The 12,172-nt window shown below is 47.2% G+C and overlaps 1 protein-coding gene across 2 annotated transcripts in view; it reads left to right on the top strand.

Annotated features, from left to right (window-relative positions):
• The first annotated feature begins 3,344 nt into the window (after nucleotides 1–3,344).
• NR5A2 (nuclear receptor subfamily 5 group A member 2) overlaps nucleotides 3,345–12,172 on the top strand; it is a 96,257-nt gene continuing 87,429 nt past the window's right edge. Inside the window, exon 1 of one of the 2 annotated variants that reach the window (XM_075760138.1) lies at nucleotides 3,345–3,655. In XM_075760138.1, coding sequence (XP_075616253.1) covers nucleotides 3,592–3,655 — 64 coding nt within the window. In that variant the 5' untranslated portion in view covers nucleotides 3,345–3,591. The remainder of the gene's footprint in view (nucleotides 3,656–12,172) is intronic. The other variant, XM_075760140.1, reaches the window with a different exon arrangement.

Raw genomic sequence — 12,172 nt, 5'->3', positions numbered from 1 at the left:
GGACTACTCTCAGGAGCAGACAGCTCACGCCTGGTAGGTGCTATGCCAGGGTCAATGCCACAGTTGCCCTGGACTTTCAGTAGAATGAGGATCATGTCCATCATTTGATGTGTGTTGTGCCAAACACTTACTTTTGCTGGGACGTATTGATAAAGTCAGCAATACCTTGAGATGGCATAGAAAGACAACAGGGAATATACTGGATTCAGAAGAGCAACATCCAAAATGTTACAGGAAAATGACAAACTCTTGACTGACCTCACTAAATTCACACCAACATATACAAGCCAGGGATTAAAACTCTTTGAAAAGGTCACTGTTCATTCATCGAGTCATTTCCAGAGCTTGTTTCTAAACATCCTCACTTGCCCAAATGAAATGCTGCTTGTGAAAAAGCCCATTAGAGGAGAAATTCTTTCTGACTCCTTTTTTGTGGCAAATGGTTGCAAAATAATTTGATGTGCAAGAGTCAAAGGAGGGATTGTTGCCAAGCTTTTGAAATCAGGTACATTTTCTTTGAGGGACATTTGTCTGAGGGACAAACAAGGGACAATTTCATCATACAAGAACTGGCAAAAAACAAAACAAAACCACCACTAAATTTTTTCAATTAATTATCTTCCTGAAAGAACAGAGATAGAAAAAAAGCATATGTGAAATAATAAAACTACCTTCCCAAAGCCCCCTGTCTCACCCTCTCAGGATGACACGGTAAAAAAAAAAAAAAAAAAAAAAAAAAAAAAAGTCTGAAAAACACTGAAATATAAAATGAGTTTATGATGTTTCAACCACAGTTAGGAAAAGCTGATCCCAGTAAGGCCAGTGGCTGCTTTACCACAGACTTCCATGTGAAGAGTTACAGTTCAAAATTCTTGATCAAGCAAAGTATTCAGCCATAAACTCAGGTACTTAGCTTCAATGGTACAACTGGTATGGCTCATTACACACACCTTTTTCAGCTCGGACTGCTAAACATACAGAGCTGCTAGATCACAGGTTGATACAGATTGTCCTGGAGTTTCCCTATGAGTTTCTTTCCCCCCACTGGACTAGGTATCAAGAAAAGCAAAGAAAGTCTGTCTGGTTTCGCACCTGGCATACATTCCTCTGTCCATGGAGACAAAGTATCAGAAAGGAAAAAAATAACATTTTTCAGTGACCCTGACATTTGATACTGATGCAAAAAAGGAAAGGAATGACAGAGTTTGAAGCCAAAAGCATGAAGTTTCTTTATATTTCCTATGATTTAGTATCTCTCCCCCCCACATACAGCAGATTGCTTCATAGAGACTCTTCTATATGGGTCAACAGTGCTCCAGCAATGTCTCTGATGCCACAGTGGAAAGTTTCAAACCACAGTATCATTTGCAGCATTTCTTTTTTATTTTATCCCCAGTCCCCAAAGACGTGCCTTTTCTGTTGGAATAAATGATTGTTTTCATTTTTTATAAATAGAATTGAAAATCTATTTGATGACCAAATGAATTAGGCTAGACAGAGAGTGAAATTCTTTAGGTTTGTATGAAATCTGCTGGAAAAGCTGGCCTCCAGCTTTCACTCAGTCTAAACAGATAAAAAATATCAGTGACCCTGAAAAATACACTCACGGTATCTGTTTAACCAGACTTGTAAATTTTTTTTTCCTGTAATAAATAGGAAGATACTATCACATAGCATGTTTTGCTTTTAAAGCATTTCATACACATTGTGAGCCAATAATATTCACAGCGTTGCTGTCAGGTAGCTTGGTACAGTTTGCTCACTTTACAAGTATAATTACAAGTATAAAAAAAGAGGAAGAGAAAGTTGATTTCTGGAAAGTTTTGGTACACAAATCTATATGATTTTACTTGCTGCATGTACCATACACAAAATGAGTGTTTATGATTCTGACTCATTAATTGGGTCAACAAATGTCTGATTTATACACTCCAGTATGGTAAATAAAGCATACAAAATGCACATGCAGCTGTTTAATAAGAATTTGGAAAATCAGGCCTTCCCTCTACAGCCTGCCATCCTTGCTCCAAGGTGCTCTAGAGGAGGGCAGTACTGCACAGACCAAGTAATAATTCAGGGTTCCCGGCTGTAAGGCCCGAGTCACTGCACAGTTTGCCACATCAGCCCCATTTTCAGACCTGCTGTCTAGTTCTCATCCTGGCCGGGAGGAGCCTGAAAAGCAGTTTGGTTTGAGCAGGAACTAGCCTGTCTGCCACTGTATCATCAAAGTCTAACTGTCATGACAAAGTATATAAAAAAGCATATGCTGCTTTACAGCCCTCTGCAAATTTCAAGAGAAAAAAAATCCCGCTGACTTCACGAGGCTTCAGATCAAGCCCACAGTGGAATAACTTCTCTCTATTTTTCAAGAGACTTGAAATATCGAATATTATCTGATTATTCAGGCTAGAGTCTGATCTCACAAAGTGTATGCAGACTTAATCTATTGGGTTACAGCTGCAAAGGCTGCCAATGGCAGTGCAGTGCAAGGAGAAGCCACACTGCACTCAGGCTGCTGTCAATGCAGCACGGTCTCACCCGGGGAGCTGGTGTGCCCCTGCGTTTCCTCTGGTGGGTGTGAAAGCAGAATCTGACCCACTCACGGCTGAGCTGAAAAATCACCCAGTCATCTACGCAGCTGCCCACCTTTATAATAATTATTTACAGCAAAACACTTGACAGCCATTTGACATCCTGTGAATAGGTATTGTACCTCGCAGCTTTAAAGGTGAGTGCAATACTGTCTGTGTATCATAATCCTGGGATATCAATGTTTAACCATGCTGTAAAGCTCTTTACTGAGAAAGTAGTGTATGCTTTCAACTAAACGGCTACAACCTGGAGCTAGTCTCCAGCCTGAGTACTGGGGCAATAAAATGGTTTTGTCTGACAAACCACCACCAGAGATTTGCTAGTGCTGTTACTCAGAGTGCAGAATCCCAAGCGCATTCAGAAGCCTCCTTTAAGGAATTAACACTTGCTTGTTTTGCCATCCAAAGAGTGTTTACAGAAGCCAAAACAACCATGCTTGCTGTCCACTGTGCAAAGAGGTGATGACATCAAGAAGACAGGTCATAAGTCTGAGTTTATAGTCATTACACTTACGTTGGTATGGCTTTTCATCCACTCAGTATGCTCTTATGACCCCACAACTTTACAACCTTCCACTCTCTGGGCTTCATAGCACCTCTCCACTCTAGGTTAATCATTTCTCTGCCATTATCTGCCAAGAGTTCTTATCTCTTTTGCTGTCACTTTATAACAGGGTCCTCTTATCAAGCTGTACAAAATCACGTGACAGTGCCAAACCTATCACAAGTTCCAATTCTTCTGATTAGGGACTATCATGAAATGGGATACATGGTTTACAGCAGGTCACTAATGCTGGAAAAAGTACAGAGTCCACTCAAAGACATGCTTCTTACTTTCTGAATTCTTGGATAATTTTTTTGTTGTTGTTCATCACGCCGACTTTCACTGAAGGTTATTATAGCCTGGGTCTCAAGGCCAGAAAAGTTTACAGGCTGCACCTCTTCTGTACTCAATGTGGTACACCTTGCACCCAAGGGTACTGTATATTTACACCCAATAATGTCTTCTGGTTCCCACACAGCCACCATACAGGAATCTATAAAACATGGACTTACATCAGTTGGTAAGTAACAGTTTTCTAACTGTTTTGAAGGCTCTGCATAAATATATTAGACTTGCGGTTGCCCAAACTGAAAAAAATCGTTACAATTGGGCAAGCCAACAAAACTGATTAATTTGTACCTGTATTTAGGCAAAAAAGAACTTTATGATACAATGTAAAAATGCAAGAAAACAGCTGGTGATTCACTGAGTAACACTCTTCTTCAGAGATAATGTGATTATCAAATATATAACCAGATAATTAATGGTATCTTTATCTATTACAATTGCTAATAACTGTGAAATTGTGTGTTTGTGCATGTATAAACATTCGCAAAAATAAGATTTAAATTGCTTCTGGCCTGACTATTCTTGTTGAAGAAAACCTCGGGAATGTTTTCAGGTCTTTCCTGTAATATACATGTCAAATGTGGATTCTTTTTATAGCTAAAAATGCAGATATATCATCATTCATTGGGGGTGGGCTGGATAATAAAAGTCAGTTAAGACTTCAGAGCAGCAAAGAAGTGAATATTTCAGTATCATATGGAAACAGCACCCACTCCCCATCAGGAAGCCAGCAGGCACAGGTTGCTCTGGCTTGCAAACACGAGAGGTGTTGCACACCCGGCTGCACCGGGCTGCCAGGGCTGCAGCGGCTGTGGCCGAGCCCCAGCGGGTGCTTCTCCCTGCCACCTCTCTGCCCTTCTCCTCGTATTCTGCCTCTCGCCAGACGCCGCGGCATCAAGGTGCCTTTCCCTTTGACAGGGTGATAGCATGCCCTGCCTCTCTGCCAGGCCTGAGAGGGGCTGGAGAAGGCTTGCCAAGGGAAACCTCTCCTTCGCAGACCAGAAAGCTCCTCCAGCCCAGCAGCGCTGCAGGTTCCACAGCCCAGGGTTTTGCAAGGCTGCACCTCGGCATAGCAATTTATGGCAAGGATGAAAGAAGAGAGCTTTGGCCCCCATGTGGGAACCAGAGCTCGCTCTCCTCCTCTTGACCCCAAAGCACATCATCACATGGCAGGTGAGGTGCTCACCCTGATGCTGAGTGCGATATGGGCACCTCACCATCAAGGGAGGTTCTGGGACCGTGGGGATGGAGGGCACAGCACCAGCTGCAGGAAATAACCTCAAACATAACTGAAACCTGACCTTGATCTCCTGGGTGGAGCTGCTGCTTCTCCCGGGGAAGGGAAGGGTGCCCATGGGAAGGGTTCCCACCTCAGACCTGGCTGTGTCCCAGGCAGCTGGCCGGTAGGGACTCACTTCTCACCCTCTTCAGCTGCCCTGCACCTCCCACACCAGAACTGTGCCCAACACCACAGTGAGATTTGCTGGGCTGCAAATGGATGGCTGGAGGAGTAATGCCCCATGGATCACACTACCACGCCTGCAACTAACTGCCTGCCTTCTGGCTGGCTGTGCCTGGTGCCAGCCCCACTTCACATTGGGCTCCTGACACCTCTCCTTGGAGGGAGCCATGTGGACCCCCTCGGCAGTGCCATCAGTGTATCCCATCTGCAACAGCCAGAGGCCTCACGCAGGATGGTCCCAGGCATGTTGGACATGGCTCTGGCCAGGATCAGGCTCGGCTCATCCCAGCACAGCCGCAGAGAAGTCAAAGCCAGAGACCTTCTGGGGCTCCTCTGTAGGTGTGGGGTGCTCCTTCACACAGCTCTGCCCCCAGAAACACATGGAAAAGGGGTGCCCAGCTGGACCTTGCTCTGATTTTTGCTGGTTTTGGCTGCCAGGGAGGGAAAGGTGCTGGAGGAGCCTCTTGTCCTCTCTCCTCAGTCTTCGTGGAACAGTAAAATAATAATACATCTCATGTATCTGAAGAGTGGTCGCTCGAGTAAGGTTTCTCAGGGTGAAAGGATACAACCCAAGGAGAAGGGAAAATAAGACACTCCTGTCTGTCATATTTAGACCAAGTGCCGCTTTAATGGCTTCCAAAAGACCGGCAGGTCTGGGATCCCTAAATCATGCGGATATGAGAAACAGGTTGGTAGGAGACATAAGTTAGCAGGGCACTGTTGTCACCACACCTCCAAAATGCACTCATATGTGTGCTGTATCACAGACAAACTAGGACAGATTTGCAAAGCATGAATCAGAAAAAGCAGGTCTAAATCCTGTGAAAGTCTCTGAAATCCTGCGTGCTCTAAGTCAGGGGGAGGAATTTGCCCTTGCACGACACTGCATGGTCAGAGCCCATGGTGGCATCCCTGAAAAGCACATCTAAGTCAGCATTGTAAACTGATCACCATGTACCTGTAAGGGTTAAATGTAACCGGCACCACCCTGCAGGCCTCTGCTTGCAGGTGGAGGAACCAAATAGGAAGGAGCTGGATTCTGTTCTTATTTGCTCTTGAAAAGTAATTCGTTGGGAGAAAAAGCTGTCCTCCCAGGGTATAAATACAATCAGCAGCAGGGTCAGGTGCTCTTAAGAGTAAATCCCATCCCTGGACTTTCACTTTTGTCAAGTTCTTCCCAGCGCTTCCTTGGCTTTTTCCTTTCTAATCTGAGGCAGACCAGGTGGGCTTGTGAGGGCCTGCCATGGCCTCGGCAGCCTCCCACTCTGCCAGCACCTCAGGCCACAGGCATTTGCTGCTTCCCACCGCAGGAGCTGAGAGGTGCTCTTGTCAGGGAGCACCTGCTTTGCGGACATGCACCCAGTGCATTCCCCCACCTGGCGTTAAGTTATGTTTTGGTATAAATCAGTGATGTGCCATAGCAAGAATGACCTAGCTTTCTCCCAGCAAGGAGGGCCTCATCCAGCTCCCATGAATGCAAATCAGACTCCCCCAATTTAAATGGGAGTGGATCTGTCCCTTGGAGAGCAACACAGCCAGCCTGGAGCTGGAATGTGAGTGGGCACTACTGTTTGTTGACACCTGCTTTTAGACTGTAGTCATATAGTCAAAGAGGCAGCTAGAACTCACCAAATCTTAATAGTACATCCTATCTTCCAGATGAGGAAAATCGTAAGGACTTATAAAAATTTTTATGGATGTGCTATGATTTTTTTCTACCAGATGCTGGGGCAATACAAAGCTACTTGACTAGTTTTATTTTGCCTCTAACTAGCCTTTTGTCTTAGTGTTCTCAGGGACACTATGCAATTTTTATAAGCATAGGAAATTATTATTTAACAGAAATAACTGTTTCATTAATGTGAAAAAATGGTTGTATAAGAGGAAAAAATACTTGTAGTTTCTTACTGTGAATTTTTTCAGCTTGTGTAATACTTACTGCCATCTTAATTCTAATGTTTGTCCTCAGGCAGTTTACAATATTATAATTAGTGCTCTTGAGTTTGGCAACGGGGTTTTTTTCTGTATTATTATTATTAAAATGCATATATAATGAAATTTCATATGATTAACAAAGACAGCAAATATGATCTTTGAATTTTTGGATTGGGTTTTTGGCCAGCAATGATGCAGGGAAAGCTTCCATAGGAGTGAACAGTTTGGGCTGTGTGAGTACTGGGAGACATAAGCTGTATGTAATTTTTTTTTTTATAACAGTGAACTTTTGCTGTTATTCTTTATTTTTGTCAGTTTTCTTCCCATTAAATACTTTTCCCGTTGTTATATTGCAAATGAGCTATCTACAAAAGGGACAGTATTTACATTTACACCCGATTTTTTTCCAGTTAGTCTGATTTTAAATACTCAAATGCATGAGGCAAAGTAAAAACGATGCTGCCTGTGGTCTCCAGAGGGAAACCTCCAATGCTGACAAAACGCCTCCAGCCACTTGTCCGTGTGGGTAATTTAGAAGTCACCTCTCAAAGTTGTCTTTATATAGGGTGAAAGGGAAGAGGAGTTGTGTTTGGCTGCAGTATGGGGAAAACCGTTACAACTTCTCATGCCAGATTATTATTAATGTCTAGAGTTTACTCACATATTACACAAGTATATTATATATATTACATAGATATGCAACCTTATATATTAATATACACTAATACATTCTTATATACAATGAACAAACATGCATATGTACACAATCCTTATCAAGATTTCAAGATTTCTCAGTATAAACTATGCCTAGTTTATCTTCTTATGGTTTGTTTTATGATTCTATTCTATGCTTATATGTGGAGAAATCTTATATGATATATATAAAAGCTTAAACTTTTTTCATTATAAAGATCACCTATTAAATTATTTTTAAATAAAGTTTTCCAAGCTTCAAAACATAATTGGGGGGGGGGGGGGGGGGGAGAAGCAGACCTAAAACATCTTTTTTTTTTTTCACCAGCAGATCAAGGTCAGTTGCCTCAGCAAAAGAAATTTCATTTTTAAGCCTGTCTGTGCAGGATAGAAATCAATTATCTCTTATGATACAGAGACTGGCGCTCAGCCCTGACAGGAGCCTTGCTTTATATACAAATATATTTGGAGGTTTTGTCTTTCCAGACCAAGTTCTAGCTTTTTTAACTGGAAGTTCCACACTCGGCTCCAAAAGGGCAGCACGGGCAGAAACAAAAGAGCCTCATCAGAAAAGTAAATAATTATAAGTGCTGGAAAGGGGCGGTGGGCTCACGGCGGAGGCGGGGAGCGCCGGGACCGACCGCGGCGTCCCTTCGGCCTGGCCCCGCGGCGGCTCCCGCCGGCAGCATTGCCGGCCGCGCCGCACGGCACCGCGGAGCACCGCGCCGGGCAGCGGCTCCGCTTCTGGGTGGGCCGGCGCGGAGAGGGGGACCCTGCTTTTGGATTCACCTTCTCGCCTCCCGTTAGAGAGGGGAAGCCGCCACCCCTGCAGCAGGCAGGAGTGATCAGAGCGAGAACGTTTGCCCGTCGCACCGTTAGCGGCAACAGGTCCAAGCAGCGCGGGACTAGGCGGCGTTTTCCCTACAGAAGTCACGTAATTTAGCGAAAAAGAAAAAAAAAAAAATCTAGCAGAGATCCTGTTGGCAAAACTGGATCTTTAAGCGTCCTAATGGATAAAGGCTGCCGTGTGGAAAAGGCTGCGGTTCGCTGCTGACGCTATTGATCCGGGGAACCCCTCCCGCGAGCTCTGGGCATAGCTCGCCGCCTCCCGAAAGGCGCCCGGGGGTGTCTCAGCTGTCGCATCCCCCGGGGCCTCAGCCCTTCCACGCCTTCCGGTTTGTTCGGCAACACCTCCGCCAGAAAGCGGCCCCGCAGCTGGGAAAGACTAACCGTCCCTGCCCCCGCGCGTGCCGCCGCTCGGGCGGGCGGCCCCGCGGGAGGGAGCGCGCCTCGAGCCGGGCGGGCCGGAGCAGACAGCGGCGGGAGGAGGTGAAGTGTTACGACACCTCACTGATGACTCACTTAGCAATAAAAGAAAGGCAATCACAGAGACGCTTTACCAGCCGCTTGGCCCGGCTCACTCCTCACTCCGGAGTCTCCCGTAGTTTTGCATCACGCTGCTGCCGGGTGTTTATAAGGCAGCAGTGCATTCCAGCGTGCAGCAGTAAGCTTGGCTGGGCTTGAAAAATAGCTTCTCGTCAATAATTGACTGTTTGGAAATGGTTCTCTGTGTCGGACCGGAGAGGATCGACATCTCCGTAAGGCAACAGTGAATGATTCGCAGCAGAAAAAAGGCAATAGGCTTTGGAAAGCGATCTCCTGTGACGCGCGTTTTACTACAGAAAGCATTTCAGCCTAGAGCACCCACTCTGCTTCTCTGACAGTGGATTAAAAAAAAAAAAAACAACCCTACAGAAAAAAAAAGTATATTTTTGCCGTTGGGGGGTTTTGTTTATTTGTTTGTTTCAGCTCCCTAGAAGGGACAGTTTACTTTCTAAAGCCTGAGCTGGAGGCACTAACAGCGCCCGGTCAAATTAATCCCTAGGAATTAAAAGCAATTATTTCCTCTGCAAAGTGATGAGAGGAGCTCGTTGGCTACGGGATTTGGAAGGTTTTGAGGTGCCCTCCCCTTCGTACCGTGGGGGTGATCTGTTTATGACAAGGAGTGGAGAGGGAAAGACACGACATGAAAGGGAGAAGAGAGAGGAGAGGAGAGGAGAGGAGAGGAGAGGAGAGGAGAGGAGAGGAGAGGAGAGGAGAGGACTGCATTGGATACGCTTTTCGTGGTGTAAACAGTCTCGTAAAGTTGGGCGTGAGAGGTGTGTGAGGTGAAGCAGCAAACTCGCGTTATAAACTTTACCAGGTGCGGAGGGGTCCTGTGCCTGCCGTACTGTCACACGCTGCCTCCTCCGGGGCATTTCCCGGGGCTGTGCCGCTCCGTGCCCGGGGCTGCGCCGCTCCGTGCCTGGGGCCCTGCCAGCCTGTGCCCCTGCGCCGGGGACAGGCTGCGTGGCGGTAACTCCTGCCCCGCGCCTGACTGAAGCCACCGGTTTCAGTGAGTGGTTGCTCAGAGCGGCTCTGGGCTGGCGGCAAACGGGAATGCTCAGCAGGAGAGGCAGGGGAGAGAGGATGTGGATTCCTCTCCTTCTTAAATACTTCCCTCTAAGTCTGTTTGATCGCGTTGGATTTAGACTTCCCAGAAGAAAAGGTTCAGTCCTCCATTTATTTATTTATTTATTTCATTTGCTGCTGCGAAGTTTATCGTGAACATTCCCCCAAAAGAAGTTCTCTTTCACTAGAGTTTCCTTGCTGGGAAGATAAATCAAACCTTCTCCGGGATACTTTCTGACAAAAAGCTAGAAGGGAGCGTGCTATTTGTTGCTCATCGAGCAGACCCTCAATGTGAGAAATGTCCCTGCTTAGGGAAAAAGGCTTTGAAATTTGCCCAGGTTCTGTGACCTCTTTCAAGCTGTAAGAAATTGGAGCTTGCCTTGAAATATCATCACATAGAACCCTCTACCTTGAAAACAAAGAGATAGAAGGAGCTTCAGATTATTTAAAATCAGACTGTGTTTTTTTAATGTAAATCTACATACATTTAAATAGGGAAGTATAAAATATTCCAGGTCTTGCTCCTTGTACTAATCAAGGCTGCTGGAAGCTCCCCGAGCCATCATCTTTTATAATTATAATTACACGCGTCAATCAAGACCTTCAGGCAAAGTCAGAACAAGGCAAGCAAACTCAGGAGAGAAATACCATTAAAAAAAGTTTGGAGAACTTAGTAAGGAATGGAGAAGAGATTAGAAGAAAGGGTAATTAAGGTTGCTCAAGGCAATCGTGAGAGCTAGAACTCCATGTTAAATTAAATGTAGCCACAAGGGACCAGGTATCACTTATAATATGCACTGCCCTAAACTGTTACTTTGGAGAAATGAGGATGTGTAATAACCACTCCAAAGTATTTTCATCCATAGCGATAGCTCGCGGAGTGGCTTTGCGATGTACAGTTTGAACTCTCTCCAAACCCTTCCCCGGCGGAATTATATTAAGCCCACTAGTAGGAGCGAAGCGCCCTGGAACTGGTGCTAGGGCCGTGACCGAGGGGGAGTGTTGGCGCCGGCGAGAGCCGGCCCGGCCCGGGCCAGCAGCCGGCGGGGACAGGCGGCCGTCCCGGCCGGGATGCCCGCGGAGACCGGAGGCCGCCTGGCCACGGCTGCGCTCGGGCTGGTTTCTCCTGCCCTGTCTGGACGCGGAGTTTCCTTCCCCAGCTTTCGCCTAAAATGCGGGTGCCTTTCCCCGAGCAGCAATAACGAGAGCGGCGGCATGGAGCGCCCCGGCGGGGCGTCGCCAAGCGGCGTGACCCACCCGGCGGCGAGCGGGAGGGAAGGGACCGATGGAGCCCAGCGGGCTTCAGGACCCAGGTCCGGCGGTGTCCTGCCGATGTGTGCTAAACTTCCCACGCTGTGCCGTAAACGCAGCCGGAGCCGTGCTCTGACAACGCTTCTCCTGCGGGGAAGGGCTGTGAGGAGGCGAAGCTCCTCTACGAGCCGACCCCGAGGTCCTCTGGCCACCCGTCGGGCCAGCAGCAGGCTGAAGCGGCCCGGCTCCAGGCTCGCAAGGCCGGTGGGCCGCGGCCCCGCCGCGCCGCGGAGACCCCCGGCCCACAGCCCCGACCCCCTCCCGGCGAGCGCCCGGGGGAGCGGAGCGGAGCCGCCGCTGCGCTGCGTCCGCCGCCAGGGCTGAGCCGCCCGGGCTCAGCGCAGGGCGATGCCACACGGCGACGCCTGTCAGAGGGGTTGTTTATAATTAATGTATCTAGGAACAGCTTCCCAAGGGCCGACATGGGTTTCTCAACCCGAGCTACTTCTGCCTAGAGACAAGGGCATTCCCTCGGGATGGTTTTTAGCCACCTCGTCTTAGCCATCGAGCTAGCCGCTCCTGCAGCTCGCATGTTGCTGTGCTAAAACTTACTCGCAGGCGAACTGCTAAACTGTGAAATTTTAACTTGAGAAATAACGTGTTGATATAGATCAAGAGTTCGCCTGCACGCTCTCCGGCCCAAAAGGGAACGGGGAAAGGGTGAGAATAGAAGGAGCCCGAGAGGTCCGAGCCTCTCTGCGCGTTGGGTCCATCTCCGAAATATCAAACCCGGCACAGAAAAGGAAAGAAAAAGACATTTTCTGCTCCGGTGGTGTTGGTGTTGAGTTGGCTCGGGATCTGCGCTGAATTAAGCAAAGGTCTCTTCTTCCAGTTACT

This window comes from Balearica regulorum, chromosome 8 (genome assembly GCF_011004875.1).
Source record: "Balearica regulorum gibbericeps isolate bBalReg1 chromosome 8, bBalReg1.pri, whole genome shotgun sequence".
NCBI lineage: Eukaryota > Metazoa > Chordata > Aves > Gruiformes > Gruidae > Balearica > Balearica regulorum.
Note: the sequence above shows the minus strand (reverse complement) of the source record. Positions and strands in the feature narration are given on the sequence as shown.